Source organism: Brassica oleracea, chromosome C5 (genome assembly GCF_000695525.1).
Source record: "Brassica oleracea var. oleracea cultivar TO1000 chromosome C5, BOL, whole genome shotgun sequence".
NCBI classification, from domain to species: Eukaryota; Viridiplantae; Streptophyta; class Magnoliopsida; order Brassicales; family Brassicaceae; genus Brassica; species Brassica oleracea.
Window position 1 is genome coordinate 41612369 of NC_027752.1, and position 14650 is coordinate 41627018.

The 14650-nt window shown below is 30.3% G+C and overlaps 1 protein-coding gene across 1 annotated transcript; it reads left to right on the plus strand.

Annotated features, from left to right (window-relative positions):
• The first annotated feature begins 3323 nt into the window (after positions 1 to 3323).
• LOC106292340 (3-hydroxy-3-methylglutaryl-coenzyme A reductase 1-like) lies at positions 3324 to 3792 on the plus strand. The gene is made up of 2 exons (XM_013727935.1): positions 3324 to 3402; positions 3545 to 3792. The coding sequence occupies exons 1-2, from the start codon at positions 3324 to 3326 to the stop codon at positions 3790 to 3792; spliced, it is 327 nt and encodes a 108-aa protein (XP_013583389.1).
• Positions 3793 to 14650: the final 10858 nt, after the last annotated feature.

Here is a 14650-nt window from a genome sequence, read left to right on the forward strand (position 1 = left end):
CTACAGAATTACCTAATATGATTTACATATATATGACAATTAATGATTATGAATAATAAAGATTTGATCATTTTCATTTTTCTTTATTTTTGTTTAATTTTAGATTATCAAAAAATAAACAATCACATCACCATATAATAAATAAATTAGATTTTTTTGTTTTATGTTCTATTTTGAATTTTTAAAATGACTTTAAATTACAAAAATGAGGAAACCTTATATGTTAGTTTTTTTTAAATGACTTTAAAATACAAAAATGAGGACACCCTATATGTTATATTTTTCTTATATGTTAGATTTTTTTTGTTATATTTTGAATTTATTAAAACGACTTTAAATTAAAAAAATGTAAGTTTTCCTTAATTATACGACTAAAAACATTAAAATGACATATATCAATTCGATGGTTGATTTGAAAGCTTTCAAAACCATATGGAAGATAAAAGTCAAAATAATTCAACTCTAGAAACAATACTGTTCACTTTTTTTCAAGGATGTGTTCGATGGGAAAAATAAGGTTTTTATGTCATAATTTGTTTAATGTTCACTAGAGAACATTATATTAACCTAAAATATAAGAAGTGTATATTCTTTTCTTAAATAAAAGATATGGAATCACCTATAATATGATTTACATATATATGACAATTAATGATTATGAATAAAAAATATTTGATAACAATTTTTGCATCATTCTTCATTTTTGTTTAATTTTATATTATTAAAAAATAAACAATCACGTTAACCATATAATAAAAAAAATTAGATCTTTTTTAATATGTTTTATTTTGAATTTTTTAAATGACTTTAAATTACAAAAATGAGGAAACATTATTTGTTATTTTTTTTTTTAAATGACTTTAAAATACAAAAATGAGGGCACCTTATATGTTTTATATTTCTTATATGTTAGTTTTTTTTCTTATATGTTATATTTTGAATTTTTTAAAACGACTTTAAATTACAAAATGTAAGTTTTCCTTAAGTATACGACTAAAAACATTAAAACGACATGTATCAATTCGATGGTTGATTTGAAAGCTTTCAAAACCATATGGATGATTAAAGTCAAAATAATTTAACTGTGAAAACAATACTGTTCATTTTTTTTAAGAATGTGTTCGATGAAAAAAATAAGGCGTTTATGTCATAATTTGTTTACTGTCCACTAGAAAACATTATATTAACCTAAAAAGTGTGTATTATTTCCTTAAATAAAAGCTACATAATCACCTAATATGATTTACATATATATCACAATTAATGATTATGAATAATAAAGATTTGATAACAACTTTGCATCCTTCTTAAAATAAACAATCACGATAACCATATAATAATAAAAAAATTAGATTTTTTTTTGATATGTTATATTTTGAATTTTTTAAATAACTTTAAATTACAAAAATGTAATAACCCTATATGTTATATATATTTTAAAAAAAAATTTAAAATACAAAAATGAGGACACCTTATATGTTATTTTTTTCTATATGTTAGATTTTTTCTTATATGTTATATTTTGATTTTTTTTTAAACGACTTGAAATATAATATATTTTCTTAAACGACTAAAAACATTAAAATGACATGTATCAATTCGATGGTTGATTTGAAAGCTTTCAAAACTATATGGAAGATAACAGTCAAAATAATTAAATTATGGAAACAATACTGTTCACTTTTTCAAGAATGTGTTTGATGAAAAAAATAAGGTTTTTGTGTCATAATTTGTTTAATGTCCACTAGATAACATTATATTAACCTAAAATATAAGAATTTTTTATTATTTTCTTAAATAAAAACTATGAAATTACCTAATATGATTTAATATATATATGTCAATTAATTATTATGAATAATGAAGATCTTATAACAATTTTTGCATCCTTTTTCATTTGTGTTTAATTTTATATTATTAAAAACAATCACATTAACCATATAATAAAAAATAGATTTTTTATATGTTATATTTTGAATAGTTTTTAAATGATTTTAAATTACAAAAATTAGGAAACCTTATATGTTATTTTTCAAAAATAAAAACGACTTTAAAATACAAAAAATGAATACACCTTATATGTTATATTTTTCTTATATGTTATATTTTTCCCATATGTTATATTTTGAATTTTTTAAAAAGACTTTAATTACAAAAATGTAAGTTTTCCTTAAGTATACGATTAAAAACATTAAAATGACATGTATCAATTCGATGGTTGATTTGAAAGCTTTCAAAACTATATGGAAGATAAAATTCAAAATAATTCAACTGTGGAAACAACACTGTTTACTTTTTTCAGAAATGTGTTCGATGGAAAAAATAAGGTTTGTATGTAATAATTTGTTTAATGTCCAATCTAATCAACCCATGATATATTAATTATAGTTTTGTTCCATAATTTTTAATAAAAATTGATCTAATCCATCAGAAAAAAATTATATAATAACAACAAAAAATATTGTATATGCATAAATAAAATGATCAAATATATAAAAGAAATTATCGATAATATATACAAATAAACTCACCATGCACAAGGCGTATGTCTTATCCTAATTTTAAATTATTTAAGTAGGCAATATTATAAAACAAGTAATAAAGGATATGAGCTCCATTGAGCATATCCACGGTGGAAGCGTAAAATATGAAGACGTAGAATAGTGCCATAGCTAGCGGAGGGTAGAATCGAGATGTTGTCTCCATCGGAAGCCATGTTCCGAAGATAGTGAAGGAGCCGGTAAAAGCTCCGACGAAAAATTTACTGGCCAAATGTATAGTGAATTTTTTAATCAGTAGTTGCAGTCTAAATCTGAACCAAGTCATTCCATATTCTAGATCTAGAAGTATATGCTGTCAAAATCGCCAGATTCCCCTCAGCCCTTCCGTCATGGATTACCGGAGCAACCAACGGTGGTTCCCTCTGCTGCATATATCATCACATGTAACAGTGGCTGGGTTTTATTTGAAAGTGACGATGTTTGCAATTTGGTGTTTTATTAATGTCTCTTATACTTCTTCTGTGTAGGCTGATCCCTAAACAGAAGCTACTAGACATAGCAGAAAGCAAGAGCTGATGGCTCGACATGGCATTATATCACTTCGAAACTTTTGGCTGTCGTTCTCAATAGGTCCACAAAAATGTAAACTCTCTTTATGTTTTTGTAGTGGTTTGATTCAAAATTGAAACTTTTGCAGATGAAATAATTTTGTGGATGCATGTCAAGTAGATTTACGAGGCTACTAAAGTGTTCACTGTACATGGCAGGGAAAAAACCTACGTAAGGTTCAGTTGTAACACTGGTGGTGATATGGGTATGAACATGGTAACCAAAGGTGTGCATACTGTTATTGAGTACCTCGCCTATGATTTCCCAGACATGGATGTGATCGGAATCTCTGGTAAGTTTCTTTTTGTTTGTTATTGGTTTGATATTATGGTATTTATATTTATTATTAGACTGCAGTTTCTAAAACGACTCCAGTGGAAGTTTAGTAAACTTAGTAACCAATCAAAACTGTTTTGAGCATATTAGTAAAAAAGTGAAAACGAGTGTGGCTGTCTTGGTGGAGCTCAATATGCTCAAGAACCTCACCGTCTCTGCTGTTGGAGGCTCTCTTGGTGGATTAAATGCTCACACCAGCAACATAATGTTTGATGAATTCATGGCTACTTGCCAAGTTCCTGCTCAAAACATGGAGAGCTCACAATGCATCACAATGGTGGTAGCCATTAATGGTAAAGATATACATATCTCTATCACTACACCATCTATTGAGGTAATTGATTAAATCTATCTCTCTTAAGTTCATGAATTTGACTTGACATATTTATTTATCATTGCTTACAATTTCGGGTTGGGACAGTGAGATAAGGAACACAGTTTCCGTCTCAATCGACTTGGTTAAACCTGCTATGCATTAAAGGAACGAGCATGGAGCCGATGGGGATGAACTCAAGGGCGGTAGCTATGATAGTGGCATGAGCAGTTTTGGCCCGAGAGTTATCTCTAATATCAGCAATAGCAGCTGGATAACTTATAAGTAGTCACCTGAAATACAAAGATCCAGCAAAGATATCTCTGGAACAACGACATGGACGGCAACAACGTTATCTGAATCTTACCTTTACAAAAATATTGAGCATTTCAACATAGTGGAGAACGCATAGCGTTTTAGTATGTACTTTAATCTTTTCAAGAAGTTGGAGGAAGCAAGAACATGTAAGTTTATACATCTATCGTCTTCCAAAACCAAAACAAAAAGCAGCTAAATTTGAAATACGTATGTTATTTGTATTACGTATGAAAATATATTCATTCCAGCACATATAATTATTCTTGGCCTTTTGCGATTGTGGCATAAACCGATGTGTGTACATAAAGGTTAGTGATTTAAATAGATTATGGAACAAATTTATTGAAAAGCAAACAAAGCCATTGTTTTCAACGTTTTATCAAAGTAAGATCAACCAAAAAAAAAACAAGTGAATCTAAGAGTTTTTTTCTCTTTTTAAATCATAAAACTCAAGATAAGGAAAATTAATAATGTACTGATAAAAACACAACATTTAATTTACATATAATCAAAATAAATGGTGAAAAATATAACCAAATATAAAAATAAACATTATAAAAATGAAACAAATATTTTCACGATATAAACACGAGATTAAAGGTATTTAAGAAAAATAAATGTAATTTGAAAATAATGACAATGAAAATATACAGAAATAAAAGTAAATGACTTAAAATCAAACAATAATATCAAAAGATTTATCCTACACAAATAAAAATAAAACATATGATTATTAAAATCAGTCAACAATCGACCTAGGAAATTTTCTTATTGGCAACATGACAAATGTTAGAATATCTTAACATCACAGTGACAAAAAAAAAAACCTTAACAACCGGCTTATTTGCCAAATAACCAAAAAAATCTGAAAATTAGATTTGTAGAGAGAATGTAGAGAGAGATAAGAAGAGAAAATAGGAGAGAGAAGTGATTTTGGTTAGTTAGTGAATTTGTGTTTTTATTTGGTTATATAGCCTAATTTCTCATATAATAAAATATTTCAAATAAAAAGTTAAAAAATACAGCGCGGGACAAGTCGGTCCAATAAAAGAGAAATTGCATTATATAGGGGACTTTGTTCATTTTAAGGGGGCGACTGGTTTTCCCGCTACCACCCGCAAACGCAGCTTTTGCGGTTGGTAGCGGTTGTCGGCGATTTGCAACAATCATTTAAATCGCTCTAAACCGCTTCAAACCGCCCCGAATCTCATAAATTCAAAAGCTGGCTCCAGCTAGCGTTTGCGGTTGCGGGCGGTTGCGGGAGGGTAAAATTTTTTTCTTTTTTTTTAAACAATATATATACAAAAGTAAAAATATTTAATAAAAAAATTAAAATTGAAATTATGAAAATATTAAATATATACATTATATTTTAATTAATATTAAAAAATTTTATAATAAAAACAATTTCAATAAATTTTCAAAAATTAAAATTATAACTTTCTAAATATAAATTTTATATTTATTATAATTTTACAATTTTTGATATTCTTATAATTATATTAAATGTAAATATTGTTAATTTATTATTTGACTGTTACCGCATTTGGTAGTTAACCAGTCATAAGTCACCCGCAAATGCACAAATTTTTAACCGCAGTACCAGTCGTACAAATCTCTTAAAACCGCTAGAAACCGCAACTGCCCACATCTACAAACTCCCGCAACCGCAACCGCAATCGCTGCGTTTGAACCAGTCAGGCCCTAAATTTCCAAACCCATAATTATTTCCCTGGGGAAAAACAGAAAAAAAGGTTCAGTACTTTGTGTATTTCTTAAGCCTAGTATTTATCTTTGCATTTAAAAAAAATGAAATTATATCTATATTACAACTACTTTACATATTTTGTTGTTTTCTGGATCGAAATCACTTTTAGAGTAATCTACAACAAAAGCTGTAGATGATCCGTGCACAAAACAAACTAGAAGGAATAAAACACTTATTTGAGAAGTAAATGATTGCTTTTGGTTCTCTAATCCTTCGGTGTTGCTTTACACATCTTTTGCTGTGTAAGGGTTTTTGTTCACAGCAAAAAAAAAAATGCCTTGCGTTTGTTTACCTGAGGAGCTAACAAATAAAAACAATGTAAATTTTTATTTATCATTGACGTGCTTTGTTTCTTGGCTTCGCTGCAGAGGATAACTCCGCAGACGGTGAGAAAGTAATCTAACATTCCAGTCACTGAGACAGGATTCTTGAATATTAACCACCACTGCTACTGCACCTCTGGCATTTCCTAGCACTTGTCAACGAGAACTTCACAATTCACTTACATCTTGATTAGAGGTTGGCATGCGCATAATGATTTTAGATTGCAATGACAACAGTGACAACTTTTTTCAATTAATGTTAAGAAAAATAACTGAGTCTAGCTTCATGATTAGTCTGGAAGCTCACAAAATGTAAAGAAGTGTGCGAGTCAAATTGTAGGTAGACCATAACACAAAGAGCCTAATTAGAAGAAAAAAGAGTCTGGACAGAAACACTCACAGCACTTAATAAGGGCGGGCATTTTACCGATACCCGAATCCGTATCCAAATCCGACCCAAAAATCTGAACCGAAATCTGAACTGAAATAACAAAATATCCGAACATGTATTGATTTAGGAGAGATTGGATATCAAAACCCGAACGGGTAATATCCAAACCAAAATGAATATCCGAAGATAACCGAACATATGGATACTTATTCTTATATTTATTGTTTTCATTTCTCATTTATTTAAAATATTTATATTGATGTTACACATACTTTAAGATAATTTAATTTACATATAATTACAGAGAAAATGGTTTGTTACTCAGTTAAAATGCATATCAAGTTTTTTTGTTGCATGTATCAACAAAAGTTACATTTAAAATTTCAAAACAATAGCCAAATTAATGTTTATTTATTTTTGAAATGTTATCTCAAAATTATCAATCATTCAATCTATTAAAAAAAAAATCAGCTAAGTGAAATCTATATTTTTAAATAGAATAAACCTAAAAACGAGAAAAAAAATTTCTTTCAAAATCTCAATATCCGAACCCGAACTAAAAATACTCGAACCCAACCCGAAGTATAGAAATACCCTAACGGGTTCTATACCCCTACACCGAAATATCCGAAAAATTCGAAATACCCAATCCGAACCCGAACGGGTATCCGAACGCCCACCCCTAGCACTTAACTTCAAGCGATCCAGATGATTGTGGGATGTAAATTATTGAATATGATTATCTCACATTGTCATCCCCCCTCCTAAACTTCCCCGCCAGTTGTAAATATAGGTGTTGCACTCTTGCAAGCTTCCTCACAATTTTGTGGGGCTTAATAACTACCTTGTTACATATAAGACTACAGAGCAGAAAAAGAATAGTAAGATCAATAAAAAAGGGAATTTTAGTGGAAAAATTATTTGACCAGTACAAGTTAAGTTTGGTAAGTGAATAATCCTAAATCTCCGCTTATAGCGACGGTATTTACGACAATGACATTCTAATGTAAATATTGATAAAAAGTCAGGATCAAATCTTATTTGTATTCTTGTTTTAAAAGTTTAGAAAATTACGACAATGGCATTCCAATGTAAATATTGATGAAAAGTCAGGATCAAATCTTATTTGTACTTTTGTTTTAATAGTTTAGAAAATAACAATCCGAACTAATCTGAAAAGTTGTGAATTTTAATTAAGTTGAAATGTTGTGTGTTTTGTACAATTATTTGTTTCAAAAGTTGTGTATTAGACTATTAGTTAGCGTAAAAAGTTATGTCTTTCCATTTTAAAAGAAAAATTAATTTATTTTTAAATAGTTAATTTGTTTTTATAATAAAATTATTATTTGAAATGATGTGTTTATTTGAAGTTTAGTATTTTAAAACAGTTAAAAGTGTTTTTCAATAATAAAAGTATTTTAGTTAATGTGTCTATTTAAAATATATTTTCGCAAAAGTCTTCTTTTAAAACAACTACCTATAAATTGAAAAGATGTGACTATTCGTACAATTTTTTTATTTATTTTTAAAATAATCAAAATGTCTTTCTATAAAAAAGTATGTGTGATTTATGCTGAGAGTTGTGTCTTTTCATAAAAACTTAAGGAGTCTCATTAAGTTGACTGCCTAAATCATCATCTACTTAACAAACCAGCACTGATCACCCCAAACTACTGAATACATCGAAAAAACACCCAAATTATTTTATTCTAACTATTTCCACATCTGATTTTTTTTTTTAAGAAATCAAGTTTGATATATGTACTATTTATTGATTGAATATCTAATTACACATAAATGAAAATGATTATTGGAGATTTAAGTCATTCTTTGAAACCGTTTAAATGAATTATTGCAATTATCTAAATGAACAATTGCAACTACTAAATGAAACATTACATGTTTTGGTGATTTTAACTTTCGGTGATGGACCACTGCAATATTTGGTAATGAACCATTATAATTATTGGTAATTGTAGCGTCTAGTGATTATACTATTGGTGACTGTAGTACTCGGCGATGAGCCACTTAAATTTTTTGTGTTATCTATTGCAACCACTAACTAATCATTGCAGTGTTTGGTAATGAACTATTTTAATTGTTGGTCATTGTAGCATCAATTGATTATAGCATTTGGTGATTGTAGTACTCGGCAATAAGCCATTTTAAAATTTTGTGTTATCTATTGCAACTACTAACTAACAATTGCAATGTTTGGTTGTCAACCATTGGAACCGTTAGCTTTCTATATAAAATAATAATAATAATAATAATAATCACAACTAAAATATAAATTCACAACAATCACAAAATAAATTAGGAAAGTGAGCGATTCATTTTTAAAAGTTCATTAAGGATCTTCGAAAAATCATATAAACTCGGTTTTCTTTATTAGTTTGAAGAAAATGTAAAATATTTAAGGATGTGTCTTCTCATTCTAAAAATTGCATAGATTTTTTAAAAAAATATCTTTTTCATTTTTATATCTATTTATCTAGATTTTAAATAATCTTTAAAATTATATAAAATAATATGGTAGCTATATTTGCTTAATAATTTAATTACTTTGATAATATTATATATTTAAAAAATTAATACATATTAATACTTGTATCTTCTGAATTTCATACTATTTGTCTTTGGTCGGTTAGCCCCAAATTTCACTTAAGCACAAAGCTACTAATGCGAAATACATGTATTATCAATAAAGAAATCAACAATTAATGTAATTGTTCATATCATATTTAACCATAAGTCATGTCATCAATTTTAGTAGTTATGCCACATTTTTTATAAAAACTATTGTCGAAATAACATGTAGCAAATCAGTTGTTAAATAGTGTCTGGAGGATAATTATTGCATCTTCTACCATTTTGTTGTACTTATTTAAAAATAAAAAAATGAGTGTTGCCTATATAAGATATTGACCATCACATAGTTATCCTTTCAGACTAAACTAATGTATATTACACAAAGTTTATATGTTACCAGATAGTTAGTTATCTTTGCAAACTAAACTAATGTGAATTAGACAAAGTATATATGTTATGAATTGCAACTTAATGATGTTATGTAATTAATATCATAAATTTTATTTCATTAATTAAAAAAAAAATGATGTGGACTTCGAAGATATTGGGTCCGATTGGTAATGGTTGTAGCTTTAAAATTTTTGCTGTAGAAAAAAATCTTTAGACTTTTTGTTGTGGCTTTAGATTTTATTGATGTAGAATTTTATGGAAAAAATTAAAAAATTGATTTGGATATTTGGTTCTGTAGAACACGTGTATAGCTGTAGGTTATTTCAATAGCTGTAGTTTCAAAAACAAATTTAAGCTTGATTGCTCTAAATTATGTGATGTAGAAATAAATAGGGCTGTGGACAGCACCTATAGCAACTACCAACCACTTTCATTAACTCTGTTTTATTATCCCGTTTAATCATTTAAAAACTGATCCACTGATAATTATATTATGTTTTTAAAATAAAAAGGTAAAAAAAAATAGAAGTTACAGAAAAAAGAATTAAAAATATTTTTAAAGTCGTTAGCAAAACACTAAACCCTAAATCCTAATCCCTAAACCGTAAATCCTAAACCCTATACCCTTGGGTAAACCCTAAACCCTTGGGTAAATCCTAAACCCTTGAAAATTTCCTAAACTCTAAATAAAAAACACTAAAACCCTAAACCTAAATCCTAACCATAAACCCTTTAGTGTTTTAGTGTTTAGTGATTTTGATTTAGAGTTTAGAATTTATCCAAGGGTTTAGGGTTTACCCAAGGGTTTAGGGTTTATGATTTAGGGTTTAGGCATTAGGATTTAGGGTTTAGAGATTAGGATTTGGGGTTTAGTGTTTTCCTGATGACGTTAAATTTTTTTTTTTTGGAATTTACTACTATTTTTATTTATTTCTTTTACCTTTTAATTTTAAAAACATAATATAATTTGACAATATTTTGTTTTTTTTTTTTTAAATATCGAATATGATATAATACAATCCTTTTTAGAGTTTAGAATTTATCTAACGGTTTAGGGTTTACTCAAGGGTTTAGGGTTTAGGATTTAGGGTTTAGGGTTTAGGATTTAGCATTTAGGGTTTAGAGATTAGAGATTAGGATTTAGGGTTTAGTGTTTTGCTGATGACGTTAATTTTTTTTGGAATTTACTACTATTTTTTTATTTATTTCTTTTGTCTTTTAATTTTAAAAACATAATATAATTTGACAATATTTTGTTTTTTTTTTTAAAAAATATCGAATATGATATAATACTTGGTTGGTGAACCTACCTAGAGATTCAACTTTGGGGTGAATCCAAGAATAAATCTAAAACAAAATGAAATTTGGACCACAATTTTTTTTAATGTTCCAATAAGAAAGCTAAATATTGAAGGAGTTGTCTCTCTATCAAGGTAAAGGGAAAATAATCTGAAAAACTAAGGTTTCAGGTTTCGATTTAAATCGATGAGAGAGAAAGAAAGATGATGAAATTGTATAGAATTGTTGACCAAGAGAGAATAATCGATCCCAAAATTGATTAACCCCTCTCTTTCGATTTTGGTCAATAACCCCATATGATTTCACAAACTTACTTTGTCTCACCAATTTGAATCCATACCCTAGCTTCTCAGATTTTGGCGGTTAACAAACTCTACCACTTAAAATTAAGAAACAAAGCACTAGAGCTGACAAGTTTAACACCAGTCAACGTAATGAGAGAATTTATACGTATTTCAATCTAGGGGACAAAACTTGGCAATACACTTGAGATTCGCATCAACGGTAAGGTTCGCCATCCGTTCAGCATCATCGAATCTCGATCCATTAGCATAGGCATCGAGAAATATCCTATAAATGGGGATGTCTGGGATGATGAACTTCTTGGAACACATGTCTTCAAAGAAAGCACCTGCTTGACAACATCCCTTGCTCACAGAATCTACTAATGATGTTCCTGTAACAAAGCTGTGAGTCATTCACGGTGTTTCCAACTCGCTTACAAGTATTGACTGCCTCATCAAACCTCTAGTTCGCGAAACATTCTTTGACCATGGTGTTACATGTCTCTGCATTAAACTGATTGTCCAGCATCCGATCAATCAATGCCCACACTTCTTTTTTCTTGTCGTAGTCAAGAAGAATCCACAGAAGAATGTTCCCACAGTAATGGCGTTTATAACGAATCTCTTGGCTAACAAAGACGTGTACCACTTGATAGCTTCTTCATCGTTACCTTGTGTGAACCAATACTCAATGAACGTAGCAGTCACCATTGCGATTCCATTGTAATCCTCGTCGATGATAAGATGAACCAAGTCGGCGATTTCATCGTCCGCAGACGAAACAATCCTTTGTTTCAGATGTAGGAAAACGTCCAAAAGCCCGCGGATCAGATGATTGAACACAACCGGACCCAACCGAGATTTGGACATGATCAAACCCTCCGCTTCTCGAATCCTTCCGGCATCAACCAAACCTTTAACCAATAAGCTGTACGTTTCTTCGTCGGGTGAAGAAGAAGAAGAGAGCAGATGCGGTGAAATCGGAGAGCCTCGTCAACACGACCTTGGTGGCAGAGAGCTCCGACGATGTAATTGAAGCAGGATACATTTGGTTTCAGGTTTGATTCGTTGAAAAAGTAATGGAAATATTTGAACGCTTCACTGTACCGTCCCGCACAACACATGGCGCCGATGATTGCGTCGCACGTGGCGGTGGAAGATGATGATCAAACGTATTTTGTTGCACACTTTAATTCCAAGAGAAAATCAAACGTATTTTGTTGCATACTATCAGTTTGTTACATGTTTAGAATAATAAACTTGCATTTTTTTACATGACGGATTCCCCTTCGGTCAAATATTTTTATCTATTTGTGATCAAATTTATAACTATAAATTGTATCTAAGGAGGAAGAGGAGGGGTGACCCCCATGTACTTGCGGTAGCTTCGACCCCTCTCTTGGTACACCAAATCTCGACATGCCAAATTGATGCCTTTTGGGTTAATCATGGTCTTGTTGGTGGACTAGGGTGGATACATAGGGACCACATGGGTGTTGAACGTTTGGGACTCCAAAACTGTCGTAGAAGCCTCCCAGCCCTTCATGCTGAAATGGAATGTCTCCTTCGAGCATGATCATGCCTGAAAGATCTACATATTCCTTTGATTCATATCGCGACGGACTGCTCTTATTTGTTAGACTTGATTGAAAATCCTACAGACTGGCCAGCCTTTAGTCCAGGCCTAGTCTCTCACCGCCTTTTACAAGACGATTTTGCGGGCTTTACCATCTCTCATATTCCTAGATCAGGAAGTGTGCGCGCAGATTCTCTTGCCAAGAAGGCAAGAAGAAGAGGAATCATTTTTAGCTATGTAGCTAGATTAGACCTAGTCAGAGCAAGTAGTTTCTACTTAACGGCTATAAATTTATTTGCATTATGGGCTGTCAACAAAAAGAAAAACACAATAAATTGTACTTTTACCTCCATATTTTCGTCGGTAGGCTTATATATATTCATCTCTCTCTCTCTCTAAAATAACAAATTCTTATAATTATTGTGACTATGATATGTTTTTCACCGTTGTTGTGATAGCACAGTTGTAAACTCGATGCAAAAAAAAACTCAAAATCATAAACATATTAAAAGACTAAGAAATAACATCAACTTTGTGTATAAAATGAACGTGTTTCTCGTGAGAAGACTCAAATATTCCAGTTTTGAGGTCGAGTGTACTACTACCAACACTCTTTTAGCTTAGAGCATGGAGTGAAGTGAAAGGCTTCAAGAACACTACATTTTCTATATAGTGCATATCTCGTGGACCTATTTTCTTTGTTTCAAGTTTGTTTTTGTTGGTTAAGTTATAATGATGGTTTTGATCATTTCAAGAAACAAACATTATAAATATATTGTCAGAATTGCTCATATTTATTCTTTCTCCATTATTAAAAAGGTTTTTCATCAGCTTCTTCATATATGTAACATAACACAATCTTTGAAATTCAAATTGTCATGTGCCACTTATACTGATATATAAGACATTATCAAATCAGAAAAGTATTGGTTGCCGACTAAGCCAAGGCTCAATCTTCTGTAAGTAATTAATATCAATCAAAATCACTTTGCTTCTGAGATGTAGAATTCAATTTCATATACAGAAATATCAAAGTGAAACTAAAGTATTAGAACCTATGGAGGACATAGAAATATTGTTGATACAAAGAATTTTGAGTTATAGTACTAACCTTCCAGATATTTCTTGATGTCAGGATCAAGACATTAACATCCCTTCTCATGCTTTAGCCAAAATCATGTCAAATTGGAATCAAGTAAATGTTCATATGCAACTACACAAGAGCGACAATAAGATCAATGTTTTACCACTTATCACTTCACTATCCGTTGGCAAGCCACGAGAAAAGGGAATACGTAGTCTATTTACACGCTTTAAGCCACATGCTAAACAGATACCAAACTCTTCCTATAAGTTCCATGTACAAACTGCCATTACAACAAATCAAATGAACATGAGAGATTATTACATAGAAGTCATAAGAATGTAGATATTCTTCAGGTGACAATATTGGTTTAAGTAACCTTTGCGATTTCAAATCGCTCTAAATCCTACATATCTAGGCTATCAGACATCTTATATCCTGGAAGCAAGCACTTGCACGCATTAATGGAGTTACACTGAAGTGCCTTCAAGCTTGATGTTTTCTTTCTAAGCTTGAGTATTGTAAGCTATCAGACATCTTCTATCCTTGGAAGCGACTAGCGAGCTCCTTTTTTAATTTCTTATTTTGTCTCATGCACACTTTAATTTCAAGAGAAAATCAAACGTATTTTGTTGCATACTATCAGTTTGTTACATGTTTAGAATAATAAACTTGCATTTCTTACATGTCGGATTCCCCTTCTGTCAAATATTTTTATCTATTTGTGATCAAATTTATAACTATAAATTGTATCATTGTATCTAAGGAGGAAGAGGAGGACACCGGTGACCCCCCGTGTACTTGTCGTAGCTTCAACCCCTCTTGGTACACCAAATCTCGACATGCCAAATTGATGCCTTTTGGGT

Bases quoted from the DNA above. Each gene is read 5' to 3' on its own strand.
- LOC106292340 (XM_013727935.1), top strand. From the start codon at position 3,324: ATGGTAACCAAAGGTGTGCATACTGTTATTGAGTACCTCGCCTATGAT. The intron at 3,403-3,544 runs GTAAGTTTCTTT...TTAGTAAAAAAG, and splicing joins GGATGTGATCGGAATCTCTG to TGAAAACGAGTGTGGCTGTC.